Raw genomic sequence first — 26,386 nt, forward strand, 5'->3', positions numbered from 1 at the left:
TGTGATGCTGATTTTCTACAGCTGGTGTCCAAGGCTCTGTAAACTATAGGGAACATGGATACAAAATGTCCCTCCAGGGAAAACTCTCTCTTTTACAGGAACCTGATGGGATTCAGAAGCAGAGCCACTCTCACCAGACCAATGTACTCAGTGCACAACTAGAGTATACCCTCTGTCCCTCCTCTATCTTCCGACAACATATAGGAGAATCAGTTACTATATAATCAGCGAACTAGAGCACACTGATGCACAAAGAGTTCAGTTTTACAACGCATTACAATGTGAGACAAGTTGGCCAATGTACAATAATAACATTGTTTAGCGAACTAAGGTTCTTTTAATCCATTCTCTGGCCCACACTCTCATAAACATTGCATCTTTCCTTTTAGTCACACTCTCTTGGTATTCTTGCACTTAATTAACAACACTTTTGCACATTGAGTCATTCACACTCCTTTAATCTATTTTAAAATGTTGCTTTAGCCTTTTCATTTCCCCATATTATAATCTTCTCATTATAAAAAGTGTCATGATCAGAAGACAGGAAGGAAAGTATGTATATATATTATATGGCTACCTTATAAACGTATTACTTTTTTAAAAATGGACCAATGGCCGGACTGATAAAATGACCGCAATTGACCACATGCTCATAGTTCTGGAAGATTCTAAGCTGTTCCAATGGACAAAAGCGACCTCATCATCCTCCTGGAAGGTGATTTGTATTGTTTAAACATTCCAGCCAAGCCAACACAAAGGATTTGTAGATGATATGTCTGTACCAGCCAGCTCTGGACAAAGGCAGAGCTGTTTGGGACTTGTCATTTCTTACATTGTGCTAATGATTCTTCAGTCACCTGCTCAAAACACAATGGGTTTTAACAAGGGCACCTCGTTAGCTGAATAGCTCGACCCGAAACCACACTGTCACATGACCGATACTTGAGCTGTTTGAATTCCTTTAATTATACAGCTTTTGAATTTTATCTTCAGTTGCGGTTTAACCTCCAAAGAGAACTGGACTCCAGGCTAGCAGCCTGCCTTTGACCTCCATCTCTCTCTAAGTCTGCTTTCCAGAAAACAAAACTGTATTTCATCTACAGAGTGAACTAATACCAAGGATACAAGAATACTTTGCTGCAACTTTAATGGATTCAACCTGCAACCATGTTCCTATGACCAAGACCAGGAATTCTGTCAGGCAAAGCCATCTAAAAGAACCTCCCTTGGACATTGATTCTGAACGCTGGTCTCACGTAATTCTTATTTTTATCATGGTCTTTGTCCTGAACCCCTTTCATTCCTTTATCCCTCTATTATTGTATGAATGCAAAAGGGGCAGACGTTGTGTGTGTGTGTGTGTGTGTCTCTGTCTTTTTGTGTAAAATTAACTATCCCTCATATTTTACCAGCAGTTGAGTTTGTGGGTTTATTAATAGGGGGTTGGATAACTCCAAAACTGAAATGCTGGGGAAAACATGTCACCACTGATAAAGAGGGAATTCAAGTACTAGGTACATTCTTCTAAGTAAATACAAGTATCTAAATGATTCTACAGCCTCTCTGTTACAAGGACAATCCCACTTTGACCTTAGTAACAACACCCACCTTCACTCCATCACAGCCCATCATTGCCACCTCCAGATTCAACTGGCAAAATTTTTCTAGGCCATTGGAGGTGAATTCTGTTTACAGATGGGTAGTGGGAGGAGAACTCAGGGCTGTTTAAACTAATCACCCTCCTATTCATGACGAAAGGCTATAAAGGCACTGAAGGAGGTGCAAAAAAGATTTACAAAGATGACACCAGAACTGAGAGGTTACATCTCTTAGGAGAGATTGAACAGGCTGAGATTAATTCCTCTAGAAAGTGGCCGAGCTGTGACCTAGAAAACTTTGAGATTAGGAAAGGATTGGTGGGCTGCATGTACAGATGTTTGCACTCAGAGGGGAGACCAAATTCAGGGGCCATAAATATAAGATGGTCACTAATAAATCCAATTATGAATTCAGGAGCAACTTCTTTACCCAAAGGGTGGTTTGAATACGGAAGTTGCTACCAGAAGGGGTAGTTGATGTGAATAACATAGATGTAGTTAAGAAGAAGCTAGATGTTATGCTCCAGAAAGCCTGTTACTCAGTCTTATATTTATTCACTTAGTGAAACATTACAAGCATATACCTCCTAACTCAACCACAAATAGGGCAGAATTTTATGGTATCCCACTGGCTAGTTTGCAGGTGGGGTTGTGCACATAAAATTCTGCAGGTATCCTTCTTGCCACCCACCCGCTTCCCTCATGGCCCCACTTACCCGATGTCAAACCCCCCCCCCCACCGGTATCCCTGACCTCCCTGGCCTTTAGAACCCTGCCAATCAGATGGCCAGCAGCTCTCTGAGGGGTGACTTCTTCCTCAGACAGGGGCAGAAGCCTGTGCGCCATCTCCACTTGCCTGGACAAGTGCAGCTCCAACAATAATCAAGAGGCTCGACACCATCCAGGACAAAGCACCCGATCTACCACCTTCAACATCCACTCCCTCTAGCACTGAAGCACAGCGGCAGCAGTGTGTACCATCTTCAAGATGCACTGCAGGAATTCATCAAAGCTCCTTCAACTGCACCTTCCAAACCCAAGGCCCTTACCATTTGGAAGGACATGGGCAGCAGATAGATGGGAACACCACCACCTGGAAGTTCCCCTCCAAGTCAATCACCATCCTGACTTGGAAATATATCGCCATTCCTTCACTGTCTCTGGGTCAAAATCCTGGAACTCCCTTCCTAACAGCACTGCGGGTGTACCTCCACCACAGAGACTGCAGCGATTCAAGAAGGCAATTCACCACCACCTTCTCAAGGGCAATTAGGGATGGGCAATAAATGCTGGCCTAACCAGCGACACACACATCCCATGATTGAATTAAAAAAAAGGCCTGCCTCCAGCCATTTGAGTGTAAATGACTGCGAGGCAGCTGGCAGGAACGGGGGTGCATTCCCCGGCAACTTTTTCGGGAAACCCGGTCATGTGAAAAATTCTGGTTTCTGTTTACAGTTCCAGTAAATGCCTTTTTACAAGTGCTCAGGTAAAAACCCAATTAATATCTCCCACTTGAAAATAATAAAACAATTATTATACAATTAACACTAGATACACACATGAGGGAGAAAAGGAGAAGAAAGTTATGCTGATAGAGTCAAATGAAGAGGGGTGGGAGAAGGTTGCTGTGGAGCATAGGCCAGAATTTTGATGTCGGCATGCGGGGGCGGGCCAGACACGCCGACACGTAAAATGACGTGCGGTGATGTCGGGCATGTGTCCCGACGTCGCCGTGTGTCATTTAGATCTTTCATTTGGTGGGCACGCACCGGAGGCAGCTGTGCACCCGCCGAACTGTCAAAGGCCTGTTAAGGCCATTAGGAAACTAATTCAGGTAATTAACAGGGCTGCCCGTCCAACCTTAAGGTTGGCGGGCAGGTGAAGAGCCCAAGCAGCCTTCACGTTCTTCAGGAAACCTCATCCACGGCGGGATGAAGTTTCCTGAAGGTTTAATAAAATCAATAAATAAATTCTGATAAATTGACAAACATGTCACAGCTCATGACACTGTCACATGAGAGGACATGTGTAAGTAATTTTTATCTTTATGAAAAAATTTCTATATGAACTTAATCTCCCTGAGGCAGCTCCGTGCCTCAGGGAGATTTCTCCGCTCTTTTACGCACATGCACGAAAGGGTACAGGCCCCGACTCTCCCCCCTTCCCCGAGCACACAGGTAGCACTGAGCGCCATCGACCATGCGTCATGCTGGACGTGCCTCAACTGGGCCGCCAACGTAAAATGGCGGTGCACAGCCAATCTCAGGAGGCAACCAGCTCCACGCCCGCTCCCGACCGGCCCACCCAACATTCAGAAAATTCTCCCCATAAAGACTGGCATGGGCCAATTGCACCAAAAGACCTATTTCTGAGCTGTGTTTTCTGTGTAGTTTATTGTGACTTTCTCTGGCAGATTGGATATGATTATAAGTGAACTCTAATCTTCTTGCATGATAAACAAATTGTTCTTTTTTATAACGCTTTCTTCCACCAGGGTTTCTTCATCATTTTGTAGGCCTGTTTTATGGCAAAATAGATCATTCATGATGACTGAGCTGTTAAATTATGAATGCAGTCTTATTACCACAATCATTAGGCTAAGTATTAGGATCAGTCCATTTAAATATAATGAGCACATCAATAAAAAAGTAGACAAATTTGTATTTGATGTGTAGCACAAAAAGAATATTAATTTTTGGACCTTAAAAGTTCAATGGAGGCATTCTGGAAGACTAAAGTATGAAAAAAGCTATCATAGGAAAAGGCTATTTTTTATCTGATTAGCCTATTATAATGCAATTATAAGTTTAAACAGAACTCCAGTGAGAATTTACTGCAGTAAACAATGAGTGCAGAGTACAATTATTTTACTCAAACAACTTGGAGGGGAAGAAAGAAATAACGCTACAGCCCAATTGCTGTTTAAGTTCTAGTTAAAATGTGTTTATGTTATCAATTGATTCTTTCTGGAAACAATGGGGGAATATTCACTCTCTACCCAACTTACGCCATTAAAATGAAGTGGGGAACTTACCCACCAGCTTCTCACCCTGGTCTGGCAAACTACAATTTTAAATTGTGGTGGTAAAGAGGTACATCCAAAGACAACAAGGCCCTCCTTCAACTATGCAGATTGTTCTCCAATTACATTTTCAGGGTTTGATTACAATATTAACCTGAACGAGAGGTGGACTGGAAGCTTCAAAACAGGTTAAACCTGCTGAGGGCTGTCTCAACAGCCAGAAGAGGCCCGGGTAATTTATTTAAGTTTATATCCAAGTCCCACAAAAGAACCTTGGATCTTCTCTGCTGCTGGTGTCCCCCCTTCCTCACCTGTGATCGCTTCTGGGATCAACCTCTTTCCACACCCCCACCACCCCTGCACCCCCCGCCCCCCCTTAAAACCTACCTTAGTGGTGGAAACTATTATGTTGAGTTCCTGCCCGTGTCCTTCTGCCAACCGAAATCCAGGTCCTACCCATCACCCAGGTACTGATCCTATTGGATTTGGGCAGGTGTATAATCTTGCCTATTAAAATAAAGTCCAGGAGTTAATATATCCCTGGGCCACCTCAGAATCACAGAATTGTTACAGCACAAATGGAAGCCATTGAGCCCGTCGTACCTACACCACCTCTCCGTAGAAGCAATTTTACCAAGTGCTGCTCCCCGGCCTTCTCCTCTTAGACCGCATGCTCTTCCTTTTCAGCTAACAATCCAATTCCATCTTGAATGCTTCTATTGAACCTGCCTCCAGGCAGTGCGTTCCAGATCCTAACCACTTGCTGGGTGAAAAAGCTTTTCCTCATATTGCCATTGCTTCTTTTGCCAATTACCTTAAATCTGTGTCCTCTCATTCTCGATCCTTCCATCAATGGAAACATCTTTCTCCATCTACTCTGTCCAGACCCCTCATGTTTTCAAAAACCTCTATCAAATCTCCTCTCAACCTTCTCTTCTCCCAGGGAACAATCCCAACCTCTCCAGTCTACCTACGAAGTTCCTCATCCCTGGAACACTTCTCGTAAACCTTTTCTGCATTCTCTCTTGTGCAGAGCCAACGTGCAAGGTGACATCTTGCCCTCCCAATGAAATGTTAATATCCTATCTTTAAACCTCTGGAAATAGCCTAGCCTGAATTTTCTCTCCCTCCCAGGTCCACAAAGATTAACCAAGTCTCTAATTAACTTGATTCCCTAGCACAAAATTAGGGCCGTAATTTGGTAAATGTCAGCATTACACTAACAGTTCCTGGTACGTTACATGGATTCCTGTCATGGGAAGTGAAAATGCCACTGGTTCAACAATATGTAGAAACTTCTGAAGCTGAGGTGAAACTGATATTTGGAAAAGTCTACATAGAGCTCGACTCTATACTTAACTCATGCTGCAAGTGTTCTGGAATGACAGAAGGTGGAAACATTTATCTTCCCCAGCACAAATACTCCCTCAAAGTTTTTTTATAATCCTTTCAGGGGATGAGTGCATCACTGGCTAGGCCAGCATTTATTGCCCATCCCTAATTGCCCTTGAGAAGGTGGCGGTGAGCTGCCTCCTTGAACTGCAGCTGTCCATGTGGTGTAGGTACTCCCACAGTGCTGTTAAGGAGTGAGTTCCAGGATTTTGACCCAGTGACAGCAAAGGAATGATGATATAGTTCCAAGTCAGGGTGGTGAGTGGCTTGGAGAGGAACTTGCAGGTGGTGATGTTCCCATGCATCTGATGCCTTTGACCTTCTAGATGGCGGAGGTCATGGGCTTTGGAGGGTGCTGTCTAAGAAGCCTTGGTGAGTTTCTGTAGTGCATCTTGTAGATGGTACACACTGCTGCCACTGTGCTTTGGTGGTGGAGAGAGTGAATGTTGAAGGTGGTAGATGGGGTGCCAATCAAGCGGGCTGCTTTGTCCTGGATGGCATCGAGCTTCTTAATTGTTTTGATGGAGCTGCCATCATCCAAGCAAGTGGAGAGTATCCCATCACAGTCCTGACTTGTGCCTTGTAGATGGTGGACAAGCTTTGGGAAGTCAGGAGGTGAGTTAGTCTCCGCAGAATTTCCAGTCTCTGACCTGCGCTTGTAGCCACAGTATTTAGATGGCTGGTCCAGTTCAGTTTCTGGTTAATGGCAACCTTCAGGATGTTGATAGTGGGGGATTCAGTGATGGTAACGCCATTGAATATCAAGGGCAGATGGTTGGATTCTCTTTTGTATGAGATGATTATTACCTAGCACATGTGGTACAAATGTTACTTGAAAATGATCAGCCCAAGCCTGATTGTTGTCCAGGTCTTGTTGCATTTGGACATGGACTGCTTTGGTATTCTGAGAGGTCACGAATAGTGCTGAACATTGTGCAATCATCAGCGAACATCCCCACTTCTGAACTTATGATGGAAGGAAGGTCATTGATGAAGCAGCTGAGGATGTTTGGGCCTAGGACACTACCCGGAGAAACTCCTGCAGTGATGTCCTGGGACAGAGATGATTGAGATGAAGAAGTGCAGCTGTATTTTTTCAAAACAAAGTCTATAATCTTACAACACACCATTTGATGGATGTTTTCACTCCAAAATAATAGAAAAAGATTGAAAATTGAAAAAGGGAAAGATATTGACTGGTGTTCTATAAGGCCATAGACCCTAAGAGTTCAAATAGATCCATTTTTGGTGGATGGTGCAGTGGGGAAGGGACAGTGGTGACCCATTGAGGAGGGGATGGGGGATGGTGGGCAACTAAGTCAGGAGGTAGCAGCAACCAGAGGGATGATCAGTGTTCAGTGACCAAGGGGATGTGGGTGTTTGGAGAGGAAGCAGCAGCTAGCTTCCTGGCTCCACAATTAGCTATGTAAATTTTAAAAATACACCTTGTTGCAGCCTAACTGACAATTTCTTTAAGAACTCTCTGTTCGACCAAATGTAGGCCTAATTTTCCCGGGTGCAGCTGGTACTGTTTATTATATATTAAAAGGATCCAAAAAATTCATCAGTAGTCATTACTGAAGAGAAAAGTTCCTACAATTGGCAGTAACAATACTGATGTAGTTTCTGTTTGACACTGGTGGGCAAGAAATAAAGGACACATCAGGCAAGAGTACTATTGTTGAGTTTGTAGAAGAGAAAACTTGAACTCTGGTGTTTACGTGACTTACAATGTTGGATAAACCTGTAAATCAATAGCCTAGAGAAGAGGATCACATCATTGAGAGCGTGGGCTGATCAATTGCACTGATCAGAATTTATATACCAAATGCTAGAGGCTTCCTGTAATCAAGATGCTCTGTTGAGTATTGTGAAATAATACGACAATTTATTTTAATACTACATTTGGTTACTTGTAAGCACCAGCATTCTGACTGATTATCATTTGCATCAGGGATTAAATCCATGAAGAAGTACTGAAAGGCTTGAGCGGAATTTCACAGTCTTTTCCACAGGCGGGATATTCCAGTCCCGCCGAAGTCAATGGAGTTTTGGACAGTGCGCTGCACTTTCCGGCCCCGTCCCTGCCACAACAGAGCTGTAAAATTCCACCCGTAGGCACATCTACAAAACCATTATTCCTCCGTCATCTTCAGTATGGGAATCTTTCATATTAATTCCATTGCTTACCTGATATCAGCAATAGAATTTTTATAAAATCTATTTCCTGGGATGGTTTTCGTTCAAGATAAAGTAGATTAATAACAAATACATTTTCGGTAGTTTTTCATAAGACCATAAGACCATAAGACACTGGAGCAGAAATTAGGTCATTCGGCCCATCGAGTCTGCTCCGCCATTCAATCATGGCTGATAAGTTTCTCAACCCCATTCTCCCGCCTTCTCCTCGTAACCTTTGATCCCCTTACCAATCAAGAGCCTATCTATCTCGGTCTTAAATACACTCAATGACCTGGCCTCCACAGCTTTCTGTGGCAATGAATTCCATAGATTCACCACTCCCTGGCTAAAGAAGTTTCTCCTCATCTCTGTTCTAAAAGGTCTTCCCTTTACTCTGAGGCTGTGCCCTCGGGTCCTAGTCTCTCCTACTAACCGAAACATCTTCCCCACGTCCACTCTATCCAGGCCTTTCAGGATTCTGGAAGTTTCAATCAGATCCCCCCTCATCCTTCTAAACTCCATCGAGTATAGACCCAGAGTCCTCAAACGTTCCTCGTATGTTAAGCCTTTCATTCCTGGGATCATTCTCGTGAACCTCCTCTGGACCCTCTCCAGGGCTAGCACAGCCTTCCTGAGATACGGGGCCCAAAATTGCTCACAATATTCTAAATGTGGTCTGACCAGAGTTTTATAAAGCCTCAGCAGCACTTTCCTGCTTTTATAATCTAGTCCTCTCAAAATAAATGCCAACATTGCATTTGCCTTCCTAACTACCGACTCAACCTGCAAATTAACCTTAAGAGAATCCTGGACTAGGACTCCCAAATCCTTTTGCACTCCAGATTTCTGAATTCTCTCCCCATTTAGAAAATAGTCCATGCCTCTAGTCTTCCTACCAAAGTGCATGACCTCACACTTCCCCACGTTGTATTCCATCTGCCACTTCTTTGCCCATTCTCCTAACCTGTCCAAATCCTTCTGCAGCCTCCCCGCCTCCTCAATACTACCTGTCCCTCCACCTATCTTTGTATCATCTGCAAACTTAGCCAGGATGCCCTCAGTTCCTTCATCTAGATCATTAATGTATAAAGTGAAAAGTTGTGGTCCCAACACTGACCCCTGCGGAACTCCACTAGTCACCGGCCGCCATCCTGAGAAGGACCCCCTTATCCCCACTCTCTGCCTCCTGCCAGACAGCCAATCTTCTATCCATGCTAATACCTTGCCTTTAAAACCATGGGCTCTTATCTTACTGAGCGGCCTCCTGTGCGGCACCTTGTCAAAGGCCTTCTGGAAGTCCAAGTAGATAACATCCATTGGCTCTCCTTTGTCTAACCTACTCGTTACCTCCTCAAAGAATTCTAACAGATTTGTCAGGCATGACCTCCCCTTGATGAAACCATGCTGACTTTGCCTGATTTTACCATGCACTTCCAAGTATTCTGAAATCTCATCCTTAATAATGGACTCTAAAATCTTACCAACGACCGAGGTCAGGCTAATCGGCCTGTAATTTCCCGTCTTTTTCATCTTAGTAAATAATTATTTTTCTGCTCAATTTGTGAAACATGGTCAACAGACTTAAGGTGGAAATTGCAAAGGGTCTTCCAATCCTCCTTGGATACAGTGGTGGTGCCAAAGAGCTGGAGAATTGCTAATGTTACTGCCTTGTTCAAAAAAGGGCGTAAGGATAAATCCATAATCTCCAGCTCTGTCTGTTTATAACCTCAGTGGTGGGAACGTTAATGGAATGTATTAAAATTGAAACTCCAAGCATTCTCCTATGCTTAATACCGAATTTTATATAAATTCTCTGACAAGTAAAATGAGAAGTTTTCTGTTAATTGTATTTTGGCCGTAAATAGTAAGGTTTCTACTTTGCTGCTGTATTACAACACTGATTACATACGTCAGTCCACAGTTACTTATTGTGAGTCAGACATTCCCATTTATTTACCAGGTCCAGCAAGCATTTGGCTTCTGTATCCTCCAAATCAGTAACAAAAAAGCTTCCATAGGTAAAATTTCCAACATGACTCACCAATTGTTATTCACGATCTCACAGAACCTCAGACATGTCTATGATGCTATATCACAAGCAGACTGCCAAAGTTGAATATTTTCAGTTGGGGAAACCTACTGGGGAAAGTTAGATAGGGTAATTTTTTTTTTATTATTGGGCATAATTTTTCTACAAAAATGTTAGAGGTCCAGATAATCTGAGGTTATAGACCAGACAAACATTACTAGCACAATGCTGCTGTCGAAGACTGGGTAGATAAATGATGCATTGAATTTCAAATCTCAATTTGCATTAGAATATGTCTCATAAAGAGTAGAAGTTCAACATGTTTTTATTTCCAGGCACTAAGGGCCGGTTTTTATCCAAAAAGATCCATATACAGAGGGGAGACTGGTAGCAGGTCAGGAGCCCCATATATAATTGAAACCGAGCTTTGCTCTAGCTCAAACTCAGCCACAGCATTAGCATCCTGCTTCTAGGTTTCCCCACCAGTCAGAGAGGGTGTGTCAGGGTGGGACATGACAAATCTGTCAAAGGACGGTTTTCCAGTCAAAGGGGTCAGGACGGCACCTGGACATGGATTTGTGTGGCTTCAGAAACTACAGGAATGGAAGGGAGCCTTGGAGGGCAGCCCCTCCCACCCACAGTCCCCCCGCTCCCCCAGGTCTCAGACTCCTACCTGGAGGTATTCCTGCAGATCTGAGAGACTGTAATAAGATGATGTTTGCCAAGAAAGGGGGCAAGAGAAAGCTCCTCCAACTAAGCACGAGTAGGTGGGAGTGGCCGAGGAAGTGAGCAGCAAGACTATGGTCTCTCAAACCTGGAAACAATGCCTAAGAGGTTCAAGGCCCTCAGCACGGCAGAAAGGGTAAGCGGTGTAAAACTCTCAGCTGTCAATGTCCATACGCTGGCTTTCCCAGAATTCTCCAGCGCAGCACTCTTCAGTCCAAAGCGCCTTGCAGTTCATTCCTCTCTCTCAAAGAACCTTCTCACATCTTCATCTGAACAGCCAACATTGACACTCCCCCTCACCTTTATGCCAACTCACACCCATGCCTCGCAGTCACCCTCCACAAATGTTGCCTTCCCTCCTCTCCTCACAATTCATTTATTTGCTTTTTCTCCTTTCAGAAGAGAGAGCAGAACTGCAAAGAAAGGCAGAGAACCAGGGACAAGGGAGAGAGGGTCCTCCAGTTATAACCACCTTGATGGCCACTGACAATGCATGCCCACTATTTCCACTGGGAAGTTGGTCCTGTTTCAGGAGGCTGCTGCAACATCACAACCTGCTGAGAGAGCCTGAGCCACCTGGGGCACTGGTGCTTGGGCACGTCAAGAGAGCTGGTCACCTCTGCCTGTTCATCCCCTCACTCCTGTGGAGCAGCACATGGCTGAGGAAAGGTAGCTGGTGCTACCTTTGGCATTGCTGGTCCTGCTCCTCTTGTTTCTCAACACACATACAAGCTAGACCTGCATTAGCTGCTCCCATGCCACATGGAGGCTGACAGCGGGAAGTACAGGTCAAAGTGAGTGAAGTCCAAAATGGTGAACTGGCTTCTAAAATGGAAATCACCTGTCAAGCAGTAAGAGCCCAATCTCAGAAGTGTCCAGGTTAAAAATGGAAATGGGCTGGATCATTTTGGGTTCCCTGACCAATTTCACATTTCAGGATTTTAACATCCCCTCTCCACCCCCACAACCAAACCTGACCCCAGCACCAACCCCCTGCCACTGACAGGTAAAACTCTGCCCTGAATGTCATGTGTTGTTCAACTATGAGATGCCACATTTGACAAATCACATTGAACATAATCAGAATCAGGAATCCTACCTGATATCCTCCTTTCCCTACCTTAGTGGCATTGAAGCCAGTAATAGGGTCTACGCTATTGTCACCAGCACCTGGAACCTTCTTAATCTGCATGGATTCATCCATTAAACCGTCAGAAGAGCCCCTTTAAGACAACCAGAAACAATTCTAATTTGGGCTTAAATTTTTTTATTATTTTTCCAGCAGTGAAAGTGTGACATTTGTGGGCATCACTTGTCTCCAAACTGTTTTTTAAACCTGAGAGGCCGTCTGCATGAGAAAGCATGGCTGTCCTGATTACACACCTCTTGTAGTTTTGTTTCGTATTCCGTAAACTTCAGAAAGTGCATTAAGCTGAGTGGACGGAACAGTAAGAGAGAAGGAGAGTAAGTGAGTGAGTGACTAGAAAGACTGGGACAAGGGAAAGAAAGATTCCATGGGCAGGATTTTGCCTTTGGCGGAGATGCTCAGCGGGGGTGGGTGGGGACAATCGGGAAGCCGACCACCGCCCACGATTCGCACCGCACTGCATTTTACACAGGCAGGCCAATTAAGGCCTGCCCAGCGTGGAACGCGAGTGGCAACGCTGAACGCTGCCTGTGTGGGGGGAGGGGAGGAGGGCGAGCGGGCCGAGCACGAACTTCGCGCATGCGCATGAAAGAGTGCTTCAATCTCCCTGAGGCACGGAGCTGCTTCAGGGACATGAAGTGCTCTTCAAAAACACTTGATGAACAAAATAAAAATGTCATAAAACATGTCCCCTCATGTGACTCTGTCACATGAGCAGGATATGTTATTAAATCAAGTGTAAAAATTTTTATTTTATTTTTATTTTATTTTTATTTGCTTTAGGAAACCTTATCCCGCCCATGGATGAGGTTTCCTAAAAAGTGCAAAGGCCACTTGGCGTTTTCTCTTGCCCGCCAAACGTATGGTTGGACGGGCAGCGTAAACTTGAATTTAATTACTTTTTTAATTGCCAAATGAAATATCGCGTCATTTTACATTCGGCCGGGTCAGGCACGCACCCACCCACCGAGCTCAATATTCTGCCCCATGTTAATGTTAGTTCATTTTTATTTTTACAAAAAGCACCAGTTGAATTTTGAAGCCAAATAATTATCAACCTGTATTTATCTGACAGAAAAGGTAATTGCTAATTCCTTGAACCAATGAGACAGAGATTGCAAATCACTATGAGAATAATTTCCATTTAAGTCAGTGGGAGGAAAATGGACGGGTTCAGTTTGACTGCCCATCAGGTGATTTTATTCACTACTGACTTAAGTGGAGAGTAAAACCAGGCGGGGTGTAAAACTGAATCCGCCCATTTCCTGATGAAGGTTAAATATAGGAAAGGATGGAAGGAGCGAAAAGGAGAGCAGAGGTGGAAACAGGTTTGATGAGGGGGATGTATGGCCTCTTCCCTTCTGCCCTTGGAGTAAGAATGGGGGCTGGAGAAGTGGATGGAGGGTTAAGGGTGAGTAGAGTGACAATGGGGGAGTAAAGTGGGGGGGTGGGGGGTTGGCAGGGTTGAGTAGAGAATGCAAAAGATGAGTTAGGAGTAGTTACAGATGCAAAGGACTTATAGGAAAATGAGGAGATAATGGAAAGATGAGGGGATTAGAGGACAGGGTTAGGGGTCACATTAATAATTGGCTGAGGGGATGAGAAGAGAAACCACTGAGGGCAATTTATCTCCTTGATATCCAACTCCAGATTTAGCTTGCAGCCATGGGTGACTCTTTTTCCCGTCGGACAATCCAATGCCTTCCACCTGAAAGTAAAACATAAAAGAAAGAGGGAAAAGCAGCGAAGAACTGTGCGCCACCCAAAAACAGTTAAGATGAGAGAAAAAAGGAGAAAGCAGATGAAGAGAGACAAAGAAAACAAGTAGCATAGCGCCTTCAGAGACAAGAGACTGATCACATGCTCTGATTTTAATGAGTGCAACACCACAGCAAATTATCAAATATATAAAATTCCCAAAAATGGTCAATTATGAATGTAACGAGCCATTTGTTATGAATGTGAGAGTTTATAAGACGGTTATGTTTTAAACTCTTTTCTTCTAATTTAAGGTAAAGCAGTTTGTCCTGGAATGAGGGAATGGGAGGTGAAATTGTGCTGAAATCTGCCCAGAGACAGGTCCAGGTGATTCGGTTGCCAGGGAAACAAGCCCAGGTCGAAACTCATAGAAACTCAAGGCTAGTTTTCACACCTTGATACAAAAGAGGGGCAACTGGTCTTGTCAAACACCAACTTACGTCTCAGTCAGACAGAGAGGCTTGGAGGGGAAGACCGAAAATAACAGCTGCTGTGCCAAGTGGAGGGAGAGACTGTTTTTGTGTTAGCCACCAAGCAGAATGCTGGCGAGAATAGATTCTTTGTCTGAAGAGACAGGACCTGTGGAGATTTAAAGACCTAGGAGTTGTCAGAGGGTGCTTTGCTGCTGGAAGTCAATTCAACTATAGTCAGGAGGATTGACTGAGGGGACATTTAAAAGGACACTGGAAACTCATCCTGGTGGGACAAGGAGAAGAGAGCCTGTTGAATTTTCAGGAGGAGTGCGCCCGCTGAACTGTCAAAGGCCTATTAAGGCCAGTTAACTATCAATTAAAGCGATAAACTGAGCTGCCCGTCCAACCTTAAGGTTGGAAGGCAGGCGAAGAGCCCAGGCGGCCTTCGCATTTTTCATAGAACCTCATCCTCGGGCAGGATGAGGTTTCATGAAGGTTTTTAAAATCTTGTAAAAATTTTTAATAAAATTAATAGGCATGTCCCAGCTCATGTGACAGTTTCACATGAGGGGACATGTCTTAAAATATTTTTTCCTTTATTAAATTTTTTTGAACTTAAACTAATCTTCCTCAGGCAGCTCTGTGCCTCAGGGAGATTTCTGCGCTGTTTCGCACACATGCACGCAAAGGAGTGCAGGCCCAGGCTCAGGCAACCACCACCCCCACCGCCCGCACAGGGAGCGCTCAGCCTTAATTGGCCCACCCACGTAAAATGACAGCACCTAGCCAATCGTGGACAGCAATCGGCTGCACGCATGTCCATGCCCACTGCCACCCAACCCCCCCAACAGGGAGAAAATTCTCCCCTAAGAGAGGGCTACATGTCTGCTGAGAGTGTGGTGTGACATATAAGCATGGTGTGGGATTTATTAATTGCTTAAAAGGAGGGAGGTTTTCAGTGGCTTAGCGCATTAGTTGCTTGCTAAGTAATGTTTATTCAGTGTCGCTTTCAGTTTGTTTATTACAGTAAAAGTCTTAAAACATGAAATCTTGTATGATTCTTTGGGCGGTATTTTCCAGCCACCCCCCGCACACCCCACAACGGATTTAATGGCGGTTGGGGTGGGTGGGGGGGGATAATGGAGTGAGATACAAAAAGTCGGTTTCCTGCTGGCATAAAACGACAGGAAAATATGCCCCTGCCCGTCATGGCAGGTCACTGTTTCCACCAGATGTTGGCATGGGACTGTTTTGCATCCCGTTAATGGGATGCAGATGAAGGAAATCCCCCCCCCCACCCCCGGCCAAATCATCCATGTTGCCAGCAGGTTTTCACACTGGTCCGGAACACGTCTGGACCAACGTGGCATGCAAATATCAGACTTACCTGCAAGAATGCCTGGGGCAGCCTGCAGAGATCGGCAGGGAAGATGGAGGCATCCAGCGACTAGACCGTGGAACATCGCGTGCAGCAGTGGGTGAGTGGGGCATCTACAATGTGGATCTTCTGACTTCAGGGTCTTCCAGATTGTCCATCTTCTATCTTCATGACCTTCCAGGAGGTGAACCTTCTATCTTCAATGGTGGGTCAGTTGATGTCCGGGTGCCTTTTAAATGTGGCGCCCAGAGATGAAGGTGAGGTTCGATCCATCCCATCCACCCTACCACAAAAAAATAAGGAAGCCCCCGACTGCATAATTAATTAGGTTAGTGTCACACGATATGGCATGAATTCCCAGTGGCCTCCACAGCCAGAAACTCTCCCTGTTCCCACCTCTGCCATGGGACTTTGTCCCAGAAGGGAAAATTCCACCCTTTGTGTCGGCCACTGGGAACTCGTATCTGTTTTTGAAAGTTATCAATTCCTACAAGGATCATAACACACTGGGGTCAAAAGAATAATTATGCTAATTTACTTAACTGTGGTCAAAAAAGTCCACCTGTTTTTTTTTAATAACATAAAAGCTAGCGCAAAACTCAGGGAATCATGTTACCTCTGCATTTTATGAATTCATTAACTAGTTTCCATGTGAGTTGCCATGACAAGTACTCCAGTGACTGCTTCCAGAGTTGTTTAAAGTTATAATACTGACAAATATGGGACTGAAAATAAAAGGCAGTAAATCCCAGAGCTAGTGTGTGTTACATACATTGAAAGAAATTTTCATATTTTTGCTTTCATATTATGCAGCATGTAGACTCTGCCTATTCCCATGGAAAATAATATTTAGTTAAGAAAATAGTTAATTTGTAATGAATATGCAGTACTATTTAAGATGAGCACTTTATTGTTAACTGTAGTCATAGCTGGCTGTTAGCTCATGCGTAGTATGCAGTTTTTCTCTTTGCTATAGTCCTGTCATTGAGTTAATACTGCACATATTGACACTCACTGAAAACCCTGTACTGCTTTAATGGCCGGTCTTTGGATACAGAAGGTGTGTGTGCTTCGATTTCTTTAACAGGTCATGATTAGCACTGTGCTGTGTTTCCACAAATCAAACATCCAGCAGTCGGAGGACCCTGCTCATCTGTTACCCAGCTTGTGCCATAAGTGATTTTCACTGCATCTGTATTAAATTTAAAAAGCTGTTCTCGTTTTCACAAAGCCTGAACAAGCTTGATTACAATTCAAGATGGTCCTGACAATGGCCGGCTGATGCATTTTACAACCAAATTACTCCTTTGCTCCTTCCAGGTGAAGCAGCGATTTGCTTGTACTTCTTTCAATTTAATCCACTGTATTCGCTGCTCACAGGGCGGTCTCCTCTATATTAGGGGAACCAAACACAGACTGGGTGACTGCTTTGCGGAACACCTTTGCTCAGTCCACAAGCATGACCCCGACCTTCCGGTCACTTGCCATCTCAGTTCACCACCTTGCTGTCAAGCTCACATTTCTGTTTTCAGCCTGCTACAATGTTCCAAGGAAGCCCAATGCAAGCTGAAGGAACAGCACCTCATCTACCAATTAGGCATGTACAGCCTTCTGGACTCAACATTGAGTTCAACAACTTCAGACCATGAACTCTGTCCTCCATTTTGAATTTATTTTCCCCAAGTGCCAGTATGTATCTTGTTCTCATATTTTTGTTTCCAGACAGTGCTGACCTTTATTCTGCTATTAACATTTACTCTGGACCAATACCTATTGTCTTTAATACTATCATTACCACTCCCTTTGCCTAGTGTTCATTGACGGCTTTGTTGTTTAATCTCCCCACCTTCTAACCTATCCCTGATCTTCTCTTTTGTTCCATTTGCCCCTCCCCCCTTTTTTCAACAGCATAAAACCCATCATTCAGTTCCAAAGAAGAGTCATATTGGACTTGAAATGTTAATTCTGTTTCTCTCTCCACAGATGCTGCCAGACCAGCTGAGATTTTCCAGTATTTTCTGTTTTTATTGCTGCCAAGTTTGCTGTTTAGCATTAATGGTGATCACATATGGTTATGGCTGCTGATTATTGGGGGATTATTCTGAATAGTTTTATTGTTGGGCTATAATTATATAAAATGCACATGCATGGATTGCAGAACTGTGATTTGTTATTGGCAATCAACTACTGTCAAAACTCATTTACCCTGCATCTTGCATGGGGCCAATTGTCTTCCTTTCTTGTCATAGGGCCTCTGTATCATATGACTGCTGATGCAGCACTGGCCTATTATGTGAATGAGGATAACATGGTAGTGCATTCAGTTTATTGGAAGAAAAATCCATAGGAAATGAATACATTGAAAACTAAAGCTAGAGTGAGCAATGACTTTATTAGAAAGCATGTAATTCTGATGCATTTTCCAAAATAACTAAAACTTGGGGGTTGGGGGTGGGGAAGTCACTTTTATTCCTTTCAGTGTCATACCATACTTCTGAAGTTTATTTTCTTTAGTTACTTCAGAGATATCATTAATCAACAATGTCAAGAGCAATAAAATTACAACTATCAGCATTCTGAAACTAATGCTGCATCAACTGACTGATGAACCTGAAAAATGCATGTTGCGGGGGGAGGTGGTGTTAAAGCAGTTCGAGCCAGTCAACCTTTAGTAACATTCCATTTATACGTTTCTGTAAATCCTTGGCAAAGTGTCATTACTTCTTTGTTAATATTGAAAGATTTTTATTTGCAGGAAGCCACCACAATTTCATTTTATCATTTCATCATACCTACTGCCAGGATGGGATAGAACGAGCATCAGATGTGGATATAAACAGCTTTAACATCAATTGTTGAAATAAACTGCAAAATATCTGCTTTGTGTTTGGCCAAAAATTAACCACCAAAAAGTACCTAGTGCTCAAAATGAGTAATATGATTTGACCTTATACAGGGTCCCAGGTTAAAATACAATAGTATTTAAATTGTATTCAAGGGTCAGGAGGCAATGTAAACAGTGAAGAGGGCATCAAAACTCCTTTTATTCTCTCTGGTTGATTTTTTTTAATATTAAGCCCTGATGCCATCATCAGATTCCTGTCCCAGTAGATTTATTTCTGCTGAAGCAGCAGAATAGCTTTTTTTAATATTTGTAAATTCATCATTACCGTGACTTTAGGTAGGGACTCTGTGTATTAATACCTTCCTGTATTTTGTTGCCTTCTTCCTATCTATTAACAACAACTGCCAATTTGGTGTTGCACACAAATTTTGAAATTGTACTTTCAATTTTTGAGCTAAATTGTTAATGTAAATTATGAACAAAAGCGGTCACAGCCCCAATCCCTATGAAACACAAGTTCCCACTTTTGCCAATCTCAGTGCTCACCCTTAACCTTTACTTTCCGTTTTCTGTTTTGTAGTCAGCTTGCTATCCATCCTACAACCTGTCCCCTGACTCCACATACTCTGACCTGAATCATGAGCCTGCTATGTTATCAAAGGTCTTTTGAAAAATAAAAGATGCAGTATTATATTTATTGCATTACCCTCTTTTTGATACTTCTTCAAAGTATTCATTAAGGTTTGTCAGGCTTCAGCTTCCCTTTTGACATCTGTGCTGATTACTTTTTATAGTTTTGGTTTCTAGATGTTTTTCTATTACAGCTTCGAGTAAATATCCCATTATTTTCCTACATCTGACATTTCGCTAACTGGCTTATAGTTCTCCAGACTTGTTCTATGTCCCTTTTATACATACAGGAATAACTTAGCTATCCATCAGTCCCCTGGCACTATTCCCTTTTCTATTGAGTTGTTATAAGTATGTATCCATCTGGGCCAAGGATTTTGTCTTCCCTAAGTTTAATTATTTTATCAATTATCTCCTCTCTTACTGTCTTCAATATTTCTGCCATTGCCTGTGAGTTTACCATGTGTATTCTTTAGTGGCCCTATCCTTAATGTTCCCTTTAAATTGTGCAGTTATGCAGTCACGAAGCAATTCAGAATGTATTGTGCAGTGCAATAAACAGGCCACACACAACAAAGGAAAAAGCAGAGGAATTATCCCATCCTGATTTTATTTTGTTTATGTGTCAATAGAAATAGCTTACTATTTCTTTTCATGTTTCCTTGATAATTTAATTCCATAGTTCCTTTTTGTTTGCACTTCTTTCCTAAGCACTTGGTATTCCTATTTTTCAGGCTCTTCTTTATCATCTATTTACTTAGTGACACTTTTTTCTTTAGTTACGATTGTGCCTTTATCTCTTCATTCGTCCATGGTTGTTCATTATTAGTTAATTTGTTCCTGTTTTTTTCAAATTTTTCCTGAACTCTATTGATTATCATTTCAAATACTTCCCACTGCTGCTCTATGGCTTTGCCATTTTTTTTCCAATTTATCATGCCTGGTTACATTCTCATCCCCCCTCCACTCCCCCGATTTTACTTTCAATCTATTAGTTTGGTCTTTGCCTTATATCTTTTTGATTATTATTTTAGACATTCTGTTATGATCATTGTTGCCTAGATGTTACCATATGCTTTCTTTCCTTATCTACCCCTATTCATTTCCCATAACGAGATCCAGTGATGATTTCTGTCTTTTTGAGATGCTTACATTCTACTTAAGAAAGGAGCCTTATACGCACTGTAAAAATTCTGTTCCGTTTTCCCCTTTTTCTACCTCTTCTTGCCAGTTTATTTGGGCAAAATCTTCTATTACTATTATTCTATGGCCAGAAATTTCCCCCCGTTACAGGGGCTGTGCGGGGGCGGGCATGGGCCTGATCGGCGCCCCCAATCGGATCCACGCCGCCATTTTATGCACGCCCATTGTGACGCGTGCCTGGAAGCAGTGAGCACTCTTTCGCACACATGCACGCGAAAGAGTGCAGAGATCTCCCTGAGGCACAGAGGTGCCTCAGGGAGATTTGTTTAAGTTATGGAGATTTGAATAAAGGTGTGAAACTGTCACATGAGCTGGGACATGTCCATTATTTATTTCAAAATTTTTTATTTAAACAATAAACCCTTCATGAAACCTCATCCTGCCCGTGGATGAGGTTCATGAAAAATGCGATGGCCGCCTGGGCTCTTCACCTACCCATCAATCTTAAGGTTGGACGGGCAGCTCAGTTAATTACTTTAATTACTTTTTAACAGGCCTTTGACAGTTCGGTGGGCACGCAGCTGAGTCGCCTGCGCGCCTGCCAAACTGAATATCTGAATGACATGCGATGATGTCGGGACACCCGCCTGATGTCACTGTGCGTCATTTTACGCGTCGGCAAGCAGGCCCCGCCCCCCCGCTTGCCGATGGGAAAATGCTGCCCTCTGTATTTTACTCATTTCATTAATTTTCCTTTACATATATATAACTTCATCAGCTTCCCTCCCACAGTACGCCATCTGTGGATTGCCCCTATTGCTGTAATCAATCCCATTTCATCCTTTGTCTCAATCCATATGGATTTTGTTTCTACCTTAATGTTCGTTATGTCTCATTTTTTTCTACTGCCATTATATTATCTTTAATCAATACCCACCCTCCCATTGCCCTTCACGTTACACCTTTAAATACTTAACTGCCAATGCAGTTCTTTATTCATGCATGTTGCAGTTATCTTTGCTACATTTGGCTCCTCGCTACAAATTATTGCCTCCAATCCGCTCAATTTGTTTTGAATGCTGTGTACATTCTTGTACAGACAATTTAATCTATTCTCAGTAATTGTTTCCTTCATGTTATTTTTAAATCATTTTATATTTATGTTCCATAATTGTATGTGTTCCCTGGCCATTTATGTAACCATTATTCTTTACCTTGGTCTGACCTTTACCCTCATCTCCTACTTTTATTTTCAGGTGTGCGTGATTTTTAGCAGATCCCTTCTGTTATGACCACAGCCACTGTTAATTGGTGCACAAACCAAATCCCAGAGGGAAACTTAGCTTATGGGCCATAACTTTATTTTTTCTATTCTGAAACCAAGAAGAAGAAGACCGATCTCAGCAGTAAGAGGTCCAGTAACAGTTTCGGGATTTAAAAAATTATAAGTAAAAGTTTTATTAACAAGAATAAAAGAACACTTAAGCACACACGATTACAGTTACACAGTTAAGGTTAGTTTTACAAAACATTCCCCCAAAACTCTCTACTTGGTCAAACCCACAAGTAAACACCTTCCAAGCAACACTCCCTTATAGATGTCTATAATGAAATCCAGTAATATCACACAAAGCAAACTGCTGTAGCTTCATAAAGGGTCCAACCTGGATCAATCTGCGGTGGAATCAACTTCGGAATAAAACTGCTTGCTGCAGCCCAAGTCCTTTTTGGCTTGACAGGATGGGTGATTCAAACTGCATCCTCTCCCAGCCAAGAACTCCAGCAACAGTTCAAACATCTATATACAGTAACTCTAATGTACCTTTTCCTCCTTTCATCTCCGTTCCATTGTTCTCACACCCCTTTGAAACTCAAACCTTTCCAAACATAAGATCTTTCATGTTTCCATCTTGTCTTTGCTTTCAGGTCAATAAAATATAATTTCCCCACTACTGTTTACCTATGGAACTCCTGCAAGATGCAAACATGTTTCTTGGTACCTCTGACTTCCCTTTGATATTCAAACAAACTCTCAACTTATCTAAAAATGCAAATGTTAGATCTAACCTATTTACTTGTACCTCAAACTTAGCACCTCTAATCTTTACACGTTTCCAACACTCCAGACAACCTGACTCCTATTAATCTCTTACCCAGCTTAATTAAGTCACACACACACACCCACACACAGACGCCCAGCCTTCTTTACAGAATAACCCAATATTCCCCACAATATTTTTAAAAATGGCATCCATTCTCACACTTCCCCCAACTTATTTATGTTGCTTAGGCTTGACATACAATTCTGTCTTGTTATGACCAGGTGAGGAGAGATGCAATGACTCCTCTCTTTTCCAAATTCTCATTTGGTTGTAGCAGAGGTTTTGAATTCTAAAAGGATGCTGTATTGCCAATTCAGTATGTACTTGACTGTGTGCACACTGTAAGAATTAAGCCAGACAGGTGTTCTTGAGTTAAACACAAAAAGGATTAGTTTTATTGTACAAAAACCCACCCAGGTAAAAATACTAAAAATGTACATGTATGTACTGCTTTTCATCAATATGCGCACACGCTCAAACTCCAATTATGCAGAAAAAAATAAAACTTTGCAGAGTATCAGAGGTTAAACTTAGCTAAGTTGAAGTGAAGATTTTAGAAAAAGGAAAGTCAATAAAGATTCATTGATTGTATCCAGAGGCATTGGTTCTTCAGCTAAAGCTGTTAGCATAATGTCATGGTTGGTATTTATGTCCCTTTTCTCCTGGAAACACTGTTGTAGAAATCCAATGGCTTTTAGTAGAGAGTATCTGTCTGCTGTAAGAATGTAGATGCACTTTCAGCTCAATAAAATGGGGTTCAAAGCTCAGATGGAATGTTGTAGAGAGAGAGGGGACGCGAAAGACAGTTGGTCTCTCCAGCAGCTAGAATATCTCTGCCAAATCCCAAATTCATGCATCCACACAAAAGGTTGTATCATATGACCCCTCTCCATGTCGGTTGTATGTTTTAAAAGGAAGTTGATCAGCTCATGCCTGACACAGCTACTCTTTGCCATTATGATAGCCGAGGTGACTAATTTTTAATGTTCCAGCAATTAACCCCTGAATGGTTGGTTCTTTTATTTGGATGAGACAGGAAGGAAGATTTGCACACCTCCAGGGAGGTCATTGTCCATTGGGGCCTCCATAGACTCTACATCTCCATGAAATGGACTGTGGCTACACAGATGTAAATTGGCAGCCATTTTAAGTCAGTGTCTTTGAGTTCCAGTGAAATGTCCCTTATAAAAAAAATTAGTATGTGAAACCGGCTGATAAGACATCAAATTCATTCTGTACAGCACATCTTCGTGACATTCTAAAGCAAAAAATAAGAGATGGTTAAAACATTTTTTTTAAAAAGATACCAGTACTGTCTAAGTATTACTTAAGATAGTCCATGTCTAATTAGTGATTAATTTATAATTTTCCTTTTTCTTAGGGCAAAATTGTTCCGTGGAAAAAAGGTCCATGGAGAATATGATATCAGAGTGGAACAGGTCAGTAATTTTTTTCTATCTTCATAGCTGTGTTGAGCAGCATGAAATGTATATGAGGTGTGATTAATGTTTTTATATAATAGTCTAGCCTCCCGGAGTAAAATAATAAACCTGTTTGGCTAATAAGTTTGCACTTTAATAGAAGACAATTTTGTCAATTTCCTGCTACTCAGTGACATTGATAAAGTGTCTGTCCTGTTACACCATTGAACTGAATGTTAAAGATTGAAGAGCTGTCACTTGTGAGAAGCAGTTTTCCTTACGAGGTGACAACAAACAAGAATCTTCAAGGACTGACAGCAGGCACCAGAATAATGACAATTACCTTCAGATGCCAGCACAATGCAAAATGAAAATATGCATGACCATTTGTTTGTTTAAATGCAACTGATCTCAATGATATACCAAAACAAATAATGAATGAGATTTAAAATCCGTTACCCTGATAGAAGTAGCCTAGTATTGAATGCTTGCTTTTGCTATTTCAAGACACAGTCTCATTTGCTCCACATGACTCCATTAGCCTTTGTAGCAAAACAGAAAACAACACTTGGTGATATCAAAAGACAAGGCCAGTAGGCTAATGATCATCACCAGTGATATTAATGGAAAAATGCACAATGAGCTGATGTGGCATTCCTATGTCTGCCAGTTTAACTGAGACATTAATCCATTTATTTATAAGCATGTCATAAGAATATTTTATTGATTTGTCAAATAATATCAATTATAGTAATTGCTAACTTATTATCTCACACAAATAGCTCAAGGTTTATTTAATTTGGATCAAAAGTGTAATAAAATATTTCTCTAAGTATTTTTGTGGGATCTGCTTGTGAATTCTGTTTACACAACAAATGAATGGAACTTCCCCTCCTAGGGATCTATTTTGATTTTTGGGTGATTGACCCGCAGAACTCACTGGCCAACCAGTCAACTGGGCAACCAAGAGGCCCTGTAGTTTTGAGGCTCTGGCTTCATTAGGTGAGCTGCAGGGGTCCAAATAGATGTGTCTGCATGGCTCACCAGATTCAGCAAAGTGGCCAGAAAGGGTGGGGTGGAGCTTCATCATCGTGAAGGGTGGTGCCTCGATGCAGCAGCAGGCCAGGTCATTTTTGTGGGCCCTGGAGGTGCCCTCCTGTTCCTCTGAAACCCAGAAGAGTAATTTAACACTTACCTTTCTGGTTCCATTCTCCAATTAACCGCGGAACTAGCTGAAGCCTTCACTGCATTGACTCTTACCTCATAAAACATATATACATAATAGGACTCTGGTTTGCATATTGAATGCACCAATTGCCTGCTTTGGACACCCTGATGTAGGCCCCTTTCAAAATGGGATCAGCAGCATTGCGAGTGTTAATGGGGCAATAAAACTACTAATTCCATTTTGAGGCAGTTACTGTCTGTTAATGCCAGGCGGGGGGAGTGAAAATTGACCCCGTGTCTGATCACTGAGGAAAAACTCCTCATGTTAATAAAACATCTAGAATATAATGAGCCAGATTTTGCTGTAGCAGAGCATTTTTATAAATTATTCCTTCACTGGATATGGGCATCACTGGCTAGGCCTGCATTTGTTGCCCAGCCGTAATTTCTCTTGTTTAGATGGCATTTAAGAGTCAACCACATTGCTGTGGGTCTGGATTACTCCAGACCAGGTAAGGACAGCAGATTTCTTTCCCTAAAGGGCACTAGTGAACCAGATGGGCTTTTATGGTTTCATGGTCATCATCAGACTTTTAATTTAAACTTTGCCATTTGCTGTCGTGGGATTTGAACTCAGTCCCCAGAGCATTACCCTGGGTTTCTGGAACACGAGTCCAGTGACAATAGCACTACCTCCCCTAATCCCCTATCTACTGGTATCCACTGATAGTGTCCACCTGACACATTCAGGTTTTTGAATTTACTGCAGAAAAAGTTGCTCAAAGTGTGAACTGATAATGCCGCAGCGAGGATTCTAAGAAACCTGGGTGATCAGAGAAAATAACTGTGTATCTCCTTAAGCAATCAGATTGAGGGATTGGAAAATGAACAGCACGAGGACTGAAGAAAGTGAAAAATTACAGTGGGTGTATTCAATGCTAAATCAGATACTGAAAGTCCGCGCGTTCGTGATGTCGGGCGAGCATCCTGACGTCACCTCGCGCCATCGTGATATTTCGCTGGGCAGGCACACGATGAAGTCCGACGCGCGCCCACCATTAATTAACGGGCCACTTAAGGCCCTTTAGTGTTCAATCGACACCGATTTTTCTGTGCCCGTGCAATCTTCGGGTCGGCGCATGGGCGCAAAGGGCAGGCGGGTAGGAGACATTTGTATTAACCCCATCCATGGGCGGGATAAGAGGGCTCAGTGGGGTCATGAATCTGCTCTGTGAAGTATTTATTGTTGCAAGTTTTTCAAACTTGCCTGTGTGATCTGCAGTACTTCAGAACACATCCCAGCTGCTTTTTCTGGACTCTTAACCTTCAGGTCAGCACCCTGCAGTGAGGAATCTTTTCCGGGCTTGCAGGTTTCAGGAAGCCTTCCCTTAGCCTGGGAATGGGAGCTGATCTGCCCACTGGAGGCAGCTC

The 26,386-nt window shown here is 42.6% G+C and overlaps 1 protein-coding gene across 1 annotated transcript in view; it reads left to right on the plus strand.

Annotated features, from left to right (window-relative positions):
• The window catches only part of syn2b (synapsin IIb), a 433,604-nt gene that overhangs the window by 195,047 nt on the left and 212,171 nt on the right, over nt 1-26,386 (plus strand). The window contains exon 2 of the mRNA XM_078543448.1: nt 23,749-23,806. Coding sequence (XP_078399574.1) covers nt 23,749-23,806 — 58 coding nt within the window. The remainder of the gene's footprint in view (nt 1-23,748; nt 23,807-26,386) is intronic.

The sequence above is a fragment of the Cetorhinus maximus genome, chromosome 6 (assembly GCF_964194155.1).
Source record: "Cetorhinus maximus chromosome 6, sCetMax3.hap1.1, whole genome shotgun sequence".
Lineage (NCBI taxonomy): Eukaryota > Metazoa > Chordata > Chondrichthyes > Lamniformes > Cetorhinidae > Cetorhinus > Cetorhinus maximus.